This window comes from Acipenser ruthenus, chromosome 10 (genome assembly GCF_902713425.1).
Source record: "Acipenser ruthenus chromosome 10, fAciRut3.2 maternal haplotype, whole genome shotgun sequence".
NCBI classification, from domain to species: domain Eukaryota; kingdom Metazoa; phylum Chordata; class Actinopteri; order Acipenseriformes; family Acipenseridae; genus Acipenser; species Acipenser ruthenus.
The window spans coordinates 37,199,398-37,213,544 of record NC_081198.1 but is presented as its reverse complement, the minus strand read 5'-3'; the positions used below and the strand labels follow the sequence as shown (position 1 = coordinate 37,213,544).

Sequence of the window (14,147 nt, the reverse complement as noted above, 5' to 3'; positions counted from 1 at the left end):
AGCATGATTAATGTATTATTATTATATAATGTCTACCAAAATATCCCTTGTGGTAAGAAATGTAATTGATTTAGTACATCTACAGCAGTAGATTAGTCAGGTATGAATTGTGTTATGAAGAAGGTTTACATTTAATAAAATAGCTATTAAAATCATGAGTAATAATAATAATAATAATATATTTATTTATTTTAAGATTTTTGTTCAATACCATTTTTTCCCCCCTGTGGCAACAGCTCAGTGTTTTAATAATGTATTAATGGTGTAATTTGCTCCATGTCCCTTTTTAGCTATTTTCCTAAACATCAAAGTGAGAGTTGGTTAGATTAGGGGATTTGAGTAGAATTGCTATAATGCTTAAGGGTCTTAAATTCAGAGGATAAAATAACTTCACAGAGTGCTCAGCGTAAAAGGAAAAGATAGCTAGAGTTTATTTTTCTAGAAAAGGAATAACCATCCATTACCAAACTGGAAAAGTGAATTAGAATGTCGGCTGTATTCTTAGAGCTAACATACTAATTTACTGTTTTAGTTTGGTGAGGGTACACTTCTGATGAGACCAAACGCAATTACAGGGTTCAGGTTTTAACTCGTGCACTTTTATGTTTTGAATTACATATTAAACCAGTAATAAAAGCACATTATGGTCTATGCACTGCCCTGCAAAAAAAAAAAAAAAAAGGCTCCCGTCATCATCACTAGTTAGTAAGATGGGCCATCTGCTGAAGCGACAACGGCTTGGAGACGCCTAGGTGTGGAGTCTACAAAATGTTGGAAGGTCTTCTGAAGAACAGAGTCAGGGACTATTCATCTTCCAAAGCCTTAAATAGAGACAGCAGAGATTGCTGGGTTGGAGTGCTCGCATTCATTGAAGTCAATGCCAATAAAGGGATTGAAATTGACTCATTGGGCAGTCAGGTCTTCTTTATGTGGTATAATTTTTACCCTGATTTCATAGCCTAGCAGCTCTGCAATAAAAGCATACATATTTCCAACGTGATCCGACACTTTCCTGCAATTGGGATGTCCGATAGGATAATTTGCCTATCCATTATTACTGATCAGACCCTGTTCTTGGCCTGTGCAGTCAATTGATTCGTCCATTTCTGTAACTGACTGCAGAAAAACACCATATATGAATTAATAGTTTATAGTTTACCTTTATAATACCTAATACCTTTCCAATCAGCAGATTGCCTTCAACTTGATGTCTAATTGATGGAGAGCTAGATTGATTCTGACAGGACAAGTTGGTTTCAGTGTCTTCACTTGATAAATATAGCCCAGGAATTCAACTGATTTGATTTTAGGTTTCTGTATTCTCGTTCCTCAGTGGGTTTGGTATGTGTTTATGGCCACATGATGTTAGGTTAGTGCTTCTTGCTGGTTTGAAGCTGCTGGCTTTGATGTGTGATGTGTGATGTGTGGCAGAATTTTAAAAAAATGTGGCGTTCAACCCTACTTTTTTTTATAGAGTTCAATTTTAGACTGTTTGGTCTGCTTTCGACTTTTCTGATTTGATGTGTGTTTCACAGAGATTAAAAAACTATCCATATATCCCCCACTCTATCCCAATTATATCAAAACCTACTTGTGTTACAAAAACTACTTGCTGAAAACGGTCAACCCCAATGCTGAACATTGCAGAGTTCTCCCCTAAAGCTGTATCACCTTCCCAAAGCCACACTGCTTCATAAAGAATGTCAAAGTTGGCATCTCTGTAATTTAAAAGTCCAAAAGAAAAGCCACATTTGCAGTAGCTCATTACACTCCTTCTAAAAATTCTGCCATGAAGCTCTATCAAGTGCACATGGGTTGGTTGTGAGGATTCAGATTTCTTGGGTTTGTGATTAGGCATATTTTAGGCAAACAGGTTACAGTACTAGACTCAGGACGTACCCCATACAATGGGTTTATTCACATAGACAAAGGAAATTAGATTTTTCCCTGCAAGTGTTGAATGATCACCAGAGCTCATGATCTTATTTTGACTTTTCTGACCTCGCCAAACAGAAATGAAGATGTATTGACACGTTCAACACTGACATTCCCGGGTGACTGCACAACAGTTTTAGGATTGCTGTGTCTTGTTAATTGATATGAGTTACAATGGTGAGATGGGTCCCACTGGACTTTCCTGACTTTATTGTCATTTTACATTGTCTTTTTGAACTGAGCTAACCTCTTTTGTACCAGAGGTTTCCTTCAGATTGTGTTTCTTGTTGGTGTGGTGTGGTGTTTGTGTCACTCAATGTGGGTTGAAATCCAGGCAAACACCCTCTGCCAAGAGTTAAATTCCTACTGCCAGCCTCTGTTCAAAAGGCTCTGGCTCATGCCCGTTGTGTTGTGTAATGTTATCTGACTCTTGTTTAGATTCTATAACCCGTTGTAAAGGTTTGATTTCACAAAACCAGTCATGGCTTGCTGTTTTGATCTGTCCTTTGTTGTTCAAAAAGTATCTATGTTTTTATTTGTGTGTGGGCTAGGATTTTCAATGGATATTTTGCCTTTGTGACTTGGTGTTTTTCTTAGTTAAAGCTCATCGACTCTGTAGCCTGTCATATACAGTTATATTGTTATACAGTTGGAGGTTCTCTTGAAGTTCAGTTAAAAAACTGAAAGTAGTAGTGGTGGTTGTATAGTAGTGTTTTTATTATTGTCTTTCACAGTTTTTACTTATCTAGAACTACTGTTTATTGTTATCTAGAAATACAGTAGGTTACCTGTGGTTCCCTATCAGCCTTGCTGGTTTGATGTGTATTTGATGTATGTGTATTTGATGTGTGTGTATTCTCATTTCCAACTTCAAAAAAAGAAAGCGGCAGCGCCTCTTTAATCAGAGACAAGGGGAGGCGGTACAAGGCGCTGAGTGTAATCCGATAGCAGCAATGCCTTAATGCTATTACAGCCACATGCTTGCTGCAGAGCGACTCAGAACTCAGAAACAGATAGCAGGAGCAGGAGGCAGCCAAGGCAAAAAGCGATCGAGAGAAAACTAGACATCTCTTTAAAAACTAACCAAGGCAATACCATTCCCAAACTCGATCACCTCGACAACAACAAAAACAAAACATTGCATCTCCCAATAAGACTAATACAGTATAGTATATCTGGTGACGTTAAACCGTTCTGAAGATTTTAATAACTGATGGAATGAATCGACTGAATAACCAAATCCCGCTGTCTACCGGTGTTTGTCAAAAAATATAACCGCATGTACAAATATTTATTTTCAGATAGAGGGACTTTCTATTAGCTCTAAAGACGTCGTTTTTTTTGACTGTGAATCATAAAGGAAGTGTCAGAAGAAGGGGACAAAATCAAATTTCTGAAGAGAAAGCCACAGACGCAGTGGTGGAAAGAAGCCAGTCCATGTAAACCGAGTGAAAAGAATTACAGTTAATTGAAAAGGGCGCAGGAGTTTACCCCAAGATGGATATAATAATACCTTTAATTGGAATTGTACTTCTCTGCTTTTTAACTCCAGCAGTCTCTGGACAAGAAGGTAATGTAGACATAAATCTGATTACTTGTATGTGGGTGTAGTTAGATAGTTCTGTTAAAAGTGTTTTTTTCTTCTTATTTATTATTATTCTTATGTTATGACAGCTTGAGCGCCTGTTTGTACAATAGTAACGCAGAACAGAGCTCTGTGTCTTATAACATCTGTTACAAATCAAGGGTTTATAAATACATACACAAAAACGTGAGAATATACTTTCAGATTTCTATTGTGCGCTAAAACAAAATCTCATCTTATTTTTTTTTTTAGAGTTAATTTATTTATTTGCATTTAATTACGATTGCTTTACAAGCAACAAAACATTATAAACCCCAGCTAATAATACAAAACATAAGACTAAGAAAACACAGCGCCTTGACTAGCCTAATTGTGCGTGAGTCAGGAAGTGCCGAAATCTGCAGAAATTGTTTTTTCTTGTGGGAACCGCACAATTTCAACCCATACTTCAAAGTTCAATATTATTAAGTTAATTAAGTATAAAGTAAGATGAGTCGCCTATTTATTATTAGAAAACAAAATCCCCGGGGGTGGGGGGGTAGTTTAGAAATGCATTTATAAACTTGCATTAAAACCTTGACAGGTTGCCAAAACGCAGCATTTTATGAAGATTACCAGTCTATTCGGATTATGTTGTTTTTCAAGGAAAACATTGCAAAAGTAACTGTAACGAGTTTATGTATAAATGACTAGTATCAAGAAAGAAACACTTAATTTGAGAAATGGGGGGGGGTTTCCTAATTGTGTGTGTGTGTGTGTGTGTGTGTGTGTGTGCGTGTGTGTGTGTGATTTCGTGTGAATCATTCACTTCTGCTTACTGTATTAGTATACATTATTATATTTCGTTGTTGTTAATCAGATTCTGTCTTTTTAGGTTACATTACTTGAATAGACAACGCGACACTATTGAGCTGTGCATTTATCCTCGGCAGGATTACATTATAAATCAAACGTGCGTTATTATACCGGAGAACAGATGCTCAAATATGGATTAATACCTCAAGTTAATGATTCATTTTAATTAACTAAGAAACATTCCCATGATTCAGCCTGCCCTTTTAAATAACACATTAATCAGTTTAATCCATTAGCAAAAGTTCCCTTTCTAGTACCGGCAACTTTATTATTATTATTTTAGCAGCAGTTATGAAAAAAATGCTATAGAATTGGAGGGAAGGCCATAGAAAATGAAGAGCTAAAAATCGTGTGTCCTGTAGTTGATGACTCGTTTATAGAGATGGTTTATTGCGGGGTCATATAATGACTTGATGAAACTTGAGTTTCCCTCTGAACCGTTAAGCTTTTTATTGTAGGCTACCTCCCCAATTTATTTGTATGTTCAACTGCTTTGTACTGAGATAGGGCTGTAATTCGAAGTAGATAGCACCATTATTTAGAATCTACATTTGATTTCAAAAGAAAAATGACGGAATAGTAGCCTAGCAACAGTTTATTGCACACTACATACATGAAACATAGGGTGCAATGCTATGTAAATTCCAATAAATTGGCGACAGTAGGCTTGGTTTTGTGTTTATTTATTTATTTATTTCAAAGGATGTGATTGTCAGTTAATGTAGCTAAACAAAATACATTAAGTGACATACGGAAAATTGATCTTGCTGATGATTACACTACAGGTTGCTGTACAACGCAAGTAATTCCTGTTTCGTTATGTGGGCTACTTTTATCTCGTTAACCAAGTTTCACGCGATCATTCCAAAACCATGTTATCTTTGTCCGACTCCTGAACATTATTATTATTATTATTATTATTATTATGATGATGATGATGATGATGATGATGATGATGTATTTATTTGGCAGACGCATTTGGGGCAACTTATGAGTGTTACAGAGCAGTAGGCCTACATGGTTACAATTCAAATAAATAATAATAATAATAATAATTGTTGTTGTTGTTGTTGGATATCAAGAGGGCACCCTGTATTAGAATAGAACAGAGAATACTCAGTCAACACTGTCTATTAAAATCCAACGATACCGTTAATAAGCTTACTGTGTGTTTCGACTTTTGGAAGAAGAGAAGCTCAAGCAAACCTTTAAGAAACACACAGGCCGCTTCAAAACAACCTTTCGTCCGCCGAGTGTTGGATTTTTTGTTATCTTATAATATTAACAGCCTCATCATTTTTCGGCAGAACCAAATGTTATTAAAAGTATTTAAAAGCTAGGGCAGCACTTAGTAGGAGACTGAGGATATGTTTTTTTCTTGACACAGCAAATTCTATTCTGCTCAAGATGTGTGGATCAATATATGATAAGATTTTAAGACACAGTTTAACTTGTTGTAGGTCTATTCAATACCTAGACATTGGGCATTACAGACACGTTACCGTAAGTTGTAACGGTTGCATTACTGTAACAACTAACAACTCATGATTGGAGAAAAGAATGTGGAATGTTCTGGCCGATGCTGGAGAGCCAGTGCAGGCTGTTTGCTATTAGGCAATAGCCTAGCTGACTGACTGTGGTTGGAAAACAAGAAGACTGACTCCGTCTGTTCGGGGGGTGTTTGGGCCGTGCAAAGTGCTGACATTCTCGAGTACGGAAAAGGAGCCTACGGCACAAACACTGCCATCCACTTGTTGAAATTATATATTCTGCAATCCTTCAATATGGACCATGAAAGAGATTTGTTTTCAATTAGAGTCCAATTAAGTTTGCATCGATTGATTTAGATGAAACATGTTTTTTCTTTTTTCTTTTTTTTTAAACCAAAATTCTCCAGGTGCCTAACAAATTGGTCACCGTGAAGTTGAGAACGTTGTTTTGAAAGTAACAAGATGTAGGCTGTGCTTGTGTCGATATTTCTTTGATCAATTAATAAATCAACTAATTCCATAATGAATTCATTATTTTTTATGGTTTCTGAATGAAAGGGTCATTATTTAAATAGTAATTTTCCACTACTGTGAATAGGAGAATGTAAGGTCACCCTAACATTTTGTATCGAGGTCTGTACTTTTCTACATATAAGGACAGTTTCAATGAGGGGGAGTTGTATTGTGAGGGAAGCTGAACTGATAACAATTGATTTTTTAATACCAATAACTTGATTAGTCCATTGAACTAAACTAAATGTTATTAAGCATACATTTCAGTTTAACCCCTTGAGTAATATAGTTCCAGCTCTAAACATTTAAGAGGATATAATACAGTTAGGATTGAGTGCACCTCTCAAAAAATGGTCCAAATGTTATCAATTCTTATACCAGGTAATACTTTTGTAGGTTTGATGTGTTGATTGCTATATTGATCCAGACAAAGCACAATGGCAGTTATCAATACAGTAAACAGGAATGTTGCAGACATGCAGGGTGTTGCTCAGTTATACCTTCCTGTACTTGCTATAGTCAATAGGAGAGAGCTCCACCTTTCCTGGACCTGGTAAAGTATGCAGGTTTTACATTATATGTCAATTCAATGCACATGATATAGTAAGTTCAATTACAGGGTTTGCTAATCAGTTCTGACAATTACATATGTTCAGATAGACCCAACTATATCTACCCGTTTTGTCTGGTTAATAGTATTGATTAGCATTGAAACTGGCTGTGCACTAAAGTGAACAATAAAACCACCCACTATTGTGCTTCAGTGTGACAAGACCACCTGTGCCTCATGTTAAGGAACCATTCTATATTATAAGCTGTGGATGTTGTACAATCCATGCCCCATAGGTCTTTTGTACTGTTTGTTTTTTTAATTATGTGCTGGTTTTGATTCACATAAGCCAAGTTTAACACAGGTTCACATTACTATCCAGTATACCTTATTGTGGCTTTGAATTGGTTACCCTAGTCCTAGTTTGTACAATTACCAATCCACTAGAATTCCATCTGTTAGTAATACAGGTCTTTGTGTTGTTTACAAAACCCATTTGTATCCCATCACAGCAGCAGTTTGAATGGCTTCTTTAATAATGAATGTACTTTTTCAGCTATGGCCACCAAATTCTTCTTCTTCTTCTTCTTCTTCTTCTTCTTCTTCTTCTTCTTCTTCTTCTTCTTCTTCTTCTTCTTCTTATTATTATTTTAAGAATAACACCATCTCACGGCACGCTGGTTTCCCAGCCCGCTGACTGTCACTTTGCCCCGCAGTCTTGTTTGAAATATCATTTCATCAAACCCACCCTTACAAACAGTTTGGTCTGCCTGCAATAAAACTTTTTGTTTGATTTAAAAGAATGCGTGACGTTGACGGCCTGCCATGCAGAAAGTCAAGTTTCACTAACATGCACCTCAGTGATGAGTTTCAGATGTTTGTGCTTTATGGCCAGCAAGGCTTGGATCTTTTGCTGTGAATATTTCATGTTCTACCTTCCTCTGCAAAGTAAATGTGCCAGATATTTGGGATCAAACTAAAGAAGCTGGTCTAGCATGAAGGAAAGGATAAACCACCCAGAGCTCTGAGATTTTATTTACAGCCTGAACTACAGGATAAGCAAACAACAGTATTCTGGATGTACAGAACTCAGTTTTTTGCTGCAGATACCTCTTCACTATCTTGATATCTAAAGCTGAGGGAAAAAGAAGTCGACTTTGTGGCTTGGAATTTGGTTGCAGGAGGCTAGGTTTCAGGTCACTGCATGGCACACAAGGGGAGACTTGGGGTTTGATGCAGCAAAGTTGCCTCAAACGTCTCCCGGAGTCCTGGTACCAGGTTTCAATCCACTGTTCCTGAAAAAAGCTTTTTGAACACAGCCCTCTCCAGTCTTTTGACATACAGTTCAAAAACGAAAGATTACCTATATCTCTTGCTTTCATGAGATACCCTCTATCTGAATAAACAGGCTACATGTTATATAAGAAAAAAAGGTCATACATTTGCATCTGACAGTATAAACAAGCAGTTGTTTCATCTGTGTAGGCAGGATAAGAAAGAGATGATAATATGTCGTCAGAAAGAAATTGAATAAAGCTGAAGAACAAATACAGTTTTATTTAATAAATAAATAAATCAATAGAAATGGTATTTGCCATTCGTTCCAACATGGATATGGGATATGAACATTGGGTTATGAATATTTCTTCATATATACTTCAAAATAGCATAGGCTAAGTTCTGTGTAATTTGTATTGAGAGAGAGTAATAGAATACCATATGGCAGTCGTTGCGATATGAAATGTACACCACAAGTCAGTAAAACATAATCATTCATGAAGCTGTAGCTGAGTTATAGGATCCTTTTCCCTTCAAAAGGGACCCGACTGCCGTCTAGCATGTATCACATGCAAGTCGGGACGTCTTAATTAGGTTTAATTTTAAAACCAGCAGTCAAAGGACTCAAAAAGACTATGGTGGTTTTCTGAAGCTGTTACACCTCCATGTCTAGATTTAACCAAGGAGCTGTGACTTACACAGGTCCATGAAATAGCAGTTGCAGAGAGTGTGGACCTGCACTTACCTGCTTTGCTAACAGCAGTTCTTTTAAAGTAACATTGAACAAACTGAAGAAAAACTGGAAAAAAATTGACATGAAAAAAATCAAACCATTAAATATATTAAATAACACTGCCTTGTCTGTAAACCTTTATTTAAAATATAATTGGATTCAAAATGTCACTCCATGCAGATCATTTCGGGGTTTTTTTCACAACAGACCACATATTGCCTATAATAACAGGTTCGCATTCTTTTATTTATTTTCTTCATTCCAAGTCATAAATTATATTTCTGTCCTGGAATGCATATAATAATGTTCCTGGTATTTAGATAAAATGTTTTTTCAGTGGAATTGACCAACTGGGTTCATTATAACCTATAATAGGAATGACTACTTCTGAGGGATGTAATTGTTTCCAAACCTCACTGTGGACTGGAGCCACAAACCCAGTGTTGTCAATTACAAAGTCTTGTCTTCAGTGCCTCTTCCAAGATACACCCTGTTTAGATCATAATGAAAAGGTATAAATGCATTGAAAAGAGAACAAAGCTGGCCTTTTTATTGGGGGGGGGGGGGGGGGGCTTTTTTGAGAAAGAGGGAAAAAAAATTGCAAGACTTCTATTTTTGTCTGCAAGGCCTCCAGTAACGAACCCTTTTGTTTCTAAATCTCCCTTTCACAGCGAATGAAAAGATATGAAATAGTAATTTAGGATTTGTCTTATAACATGCAGCCTGGAGATGGCTACCATGAGCTCTTGTAAGATGGGATCAGTAGCTGAACAAACCTTTCATACTTAGGAGAATTGCTGCATTGTGCCAGATATTACCTCCATACCGAATTGAAATGACCCTTGAACTCAAAATCCTTGGCAGCAGTGACCTGTGACCAAGTTTCTTCCAAATGCCCAATACATGGACAGAATGTGTTATTATTATAGCTATTTGCTTCAAAGACTCTTTCATAATTGAAACAGTGGCTGACAAAGAAACAACCCTTTCTGAATACAGTCAGCCCCTTCAAAATAGAAGCTATTTACAGTAGCATAACAAGGTAAAAGCCATGTTATGACCCTTGGTTTGTAGAGTCAAGGAAAGTCATATCCCTGGGTTTGTCTACCAATGGGGGTGGTGGAAAGTTCAGAAAACTTTAAACTTCATGCATAAATTAGGATACTGTACTTAAAGGGAGCTTTGACAGTTCTTAAAATTTTTATTTATTTATTTATTTTTTGCAGAAACTTCATGTGGCGGTCGTTTGAACGCAAAGGATGCTGGGTACATCACGTCTCCAGGATACCCGCACGAATACCCGCCTCACCAGCGCTGCGAGTGGGTCATTACTGCTCCCGAACCGACTCAAAAGATTGTCCTCAACTTTAACCCTCACTTTGAACTTGAAAAACTCGACTGCAGGTGAGCTCATTCAATTCTGTAGCACTTTAATACACTCTGTAGAATGAGATAGCAGTATAAAAAAGGCCAAATAGATGGATGTTTTATTTTAATGTTAAAAAATAAATAAATTGACTATATGATTAAATCCTGATAGGGCCAAAAGGTGCTGAAAACTGTCATTTTCCAATTAAATTGGCAAAGCTAGAGCTGCTCTGATAAGGAGAACGTATGCAATTAAACAGAAGTCAACTTTCCACCTGTGTTTTAATTACTGCAAAGACATATGCATCACTAGACCAATACTGTTAACTCTTCCTATAATAGAATTCTAGCAGTGTCAGGTTTTTTTTCATCCGGATTCTATAAATCAGCTTAAACAGAGGCCACAAAAATCACCAAGTTTTAAAAATATGAAGTAAGGCAAAAATAAAAGCAGATTATGGAAGACACGCCAAGGCAATTGAGTTTCCAGTGTGGTGTGCGCCCTCTAGTGGTTAATCAGAAAAAAAGGATCAATTCTTATAAATACTGTACTTCCTGTGCAGTGAACTGTTTTATGTGCCACAGAACTGCTGGGCTCATAGTAAGATAAATCCACTTTAAACAATTCAAGTATTTATTGTTTTTAACTTTAACTTGTTTTGTGCTGGGCCATATTGCTTCAGTGCACCATGTGGATAGAGCAGAAAAAAAAGTGTCCAGAGAATCATGCTGACATAGGCCATTGACTGATACATCTTTTGTATAGAAAATCAATTAGTGGACACACTACAAGTATAATCGCCTGTACTGTATTACATTGGCATGCCATGTCTCACTGCTGGTGCCCTTTACATTTCACCCAATGTGTGGACAGAGGTGTTTGCACAATCAGCTCCATCAAATTACTTTGGACAGGGAGACTTTTAGAACTGGGGTGGATTTCTATGATGTTTAGCTGGCAAACAGTTGAGTTACAGTAATTACCCTTATCAGTGCCAGGGTGAAAGGTTTTATTTGCTCTAGTCAAGAACATAAACTGTTACTATTGAACACAATGAGTGCTACACAGTACATTTTATACACATAAACCAACCCTAAATAAAAGCCTTTGTTCCCTTCTTTCTTCATGTCCTCCCTGCTAGGGACAGCGTACCTATGCTGTATCTTAATTGAGCACAACATTTTACCTGAAACCTCCATTGCTTGTGTGGCCGACAAAGTGTGAATAAACCATTCACTTTTAAAAAAAAGTCCCAAAAACTACTGTTTGTGTTTGTTGAGGGTAAATGTTTAACTTTGGTGAGTTTTCATTGAAAATCACCCAAATGTAAAAAAAAAAAAAAAAATAGCCATCAGTGCATGAAATAATTCTACTAAAGATGTCTGTGTAAACTACGCCATGGATTGACCTCAATTAGGGGGAGGGTAAGAAGCAGAAGATAGCGTCTTGTCACTCAAATGTCACTGTTTCATTCATACACTCTTGTGCCTGAAACGGCAGTAATGGCTATCATATCCCGCTGAGTGGAGGAACCTTTCGCTGATTTTAGCCTCAAGACATTGGACTAGACTGTTATCTTTGATGGACCCTGCTGTATACTTCCCCGCCAAAAATGTTCCCAAAGTGAGAGCGGGCCAAGCTCAGAGGCGTGTAATAGAGTGTCATCCTGAGTAACTGATTTCTGACAAAGAACAAATTCTTCTCTCTTTATTTGCTTCCTCCCTTCTCAGTGGAACGAGAGCTACCGGAGTGTGAAAGCTAGTGATGTAAACACTTCACGGTCGAGGTGTCGGGGCAAGGATAGAGCAATCATGCTGGCAGAGGCAGCAGCGACTGGGAAACCAAAGAGAAATTATTTGTACTGAGATAAAAAAAAAAAAAATCCATTAGGAAAAGAGAGAAAAAAACAAGGAGATGGGCTACAAAGACATCCTTTCTCACCAAAGAACACAGATAAGAGATAAGAGACACACCTGATTGACTAGCACAACCAACCCAGTGAAAAGCACAGGACATTGAACGCTTGTCCATGCCAAAACATTCCCCTGGGAAGTTACTGCTTGTTTCAGGCCTTAGTTTGCCCCCAGTGGAAGCCATATTGGAGTGTATAGCTGGCACAAAAGAATAGCAATAATCTTGAGGCTGCTGATTAGCAGGCAGAGCAATTCATTAGTCCAGTATGATCATGTTAAAGAGCTGCCTGGCCACTTTGAAATGATGGGCAATGCCTGAGACTGCTGCTGTAGCAAACAGTTATGTTCATCCTGAACATCCCTGCTTAAGTATTATTATTATTTTTTATTTATTTCTTAGCAGACGCCCTTATCCAGGGCGACTTACAATTGTTACAAGATATCACATTATACATTATTTTACATTATACAGATATCATATTATTTTACATACAATTACCCATTTATACAGTTGGGTTTTTACTGGAGCAATCTAGGTAAAGTACCTTGCTCAAGGGTACAACAGCAGTGTCCCCCACTGGGGATTGAACCCACAACCCTCCAGTCAAGAGTCCAGAGCCCTAACCACTACTCCACACTGCTGCCTTAGTAGTAGAGATATTTCAACTAGCCACGCAAGAGGAGTTTGCATTCTGCCACAAAGCTTATCATGGGGTCAGAACCAGTCTTGTATATCATTTTTTTAGTGAAGCAGCAACTGTGCTCTTTTAGTAAGAGCATTATAACTACAATAATATATACCAGTATACAAGAATTGCACCGAGAAGGCTAAACTGAAGAACGTTTGGCCTATACATAGTTTTTAATATGAACATTTGTAAAAGTTGAAAACTGATACTAACAGTTACTATGGGAGCCTGTACCTGGTATTTTAATATTGCCTCCGAGTCACAGAAAGAGTCTTTAAATGCCACAAATTGAGTTAGGAAATGTTGGACAATGCCATGCAGCAAATTACTGCTGTGGATTTTGATGTGTGTGTGTGTTTGAGTGTGTGTGTGTGTGTGTAAATTGAACCGTTGAACTTTCCAGACCTTAAAACTCTTACCAGCTCTCAAGGCATTACATTCTTAAGAAAATATCAATAAGCTAGACAGCAACTGCTGTGCGACAGTCAGAAAAATGGTTGCTCAGCAAAATACAAGCTCAGGCGGGACATTTTATGCAGGATGTGAGTTTAGGTCTGGCCTCCAGTTGTCATCTTCAAAACCTGGTCTAGATTACTGTGCATCATCACATTTATGGATAGTTGATATTAATGTTGGTTGGTAACCCTCTACTGAAAACACTAAAAGGTTTTGAAGTTTTGATGGACTAAATACATTTGGTATTCAATACATTTCCTAGAGTGTGGTTAAGAAGACAACTACAGTCACGTTTAATCAACATAAAAACTGTACTTCAGTCATAAAACTGTACTTGTTCTTTTAATAACGCATGAGTAAAAGCTTTGTAAATAGGATCCACTGTATCCTTCTACCGATTGATTTAAAGCACAGGAGCAGCTTTCTCAAGAGCAGCAGAGAGGGAGAGGGCATTGAATGGAAGTCAGCAAAAAAGAAAAAATGAACCACAGCCATGTTGGTTTTTTTTCTGAGGTTTGTTCTTTTCATAATAAGGAATAATATTAAAATAATTAAACAGTGTCTTTCACTTTGAGGACAGAACTGTCTTTGATAGTGGGAAGACAAAGATGAAGCAGGGAGTAGCCAAGATTAAATCTTCTTTTGTGAGCCATGGCCCTTATCAAGATAGAGATGGGGGCGAAGACAGTATATTTTTTTTCCTGTTCATAATTAAAGTGGTGTGAGGCGCCTGGCTGAATGGTTGGATCTCAATCTTTGTTTATGAGCTGCAGTCAGACTT

General features: G+C 37.4%; 1 protein-coding gene across 2 annotated transcripts in view; it reads left to right on the top strand.

Annotated features, from left to right (window-relative positions):
* The first annotated feature begins 2,873 nt into the window (after positions 1 to 2,873).
* LOC117405111 (neuropilin-2-like) overlaps positions 2,874 to 14,147 on the top strand; it is a 51,618-nt gene continuing 40,344 nt past the window's right edge. The window contains exons 1-2 of one of the 2 annotated variants that reach the window (XM_034007924.3): positions 2,874 to 3,505; positions 10,166 to 10,343. In XM_034007924.3, the coding sequence (XP_033863815.1) occupies positions 3,433 to 3,505; positions 10,166 to 10,343 (251 nt within the window). In that variant the 5' untranslated portion in view covers positions 2,874 to 3,432. The remainder of the gene's footprint in view (positions 3,506 to 10,165; positions 10,344 to 14,147) is intronic. The other variant, XM_034007916.3, reaches the window with a different exon arrangement.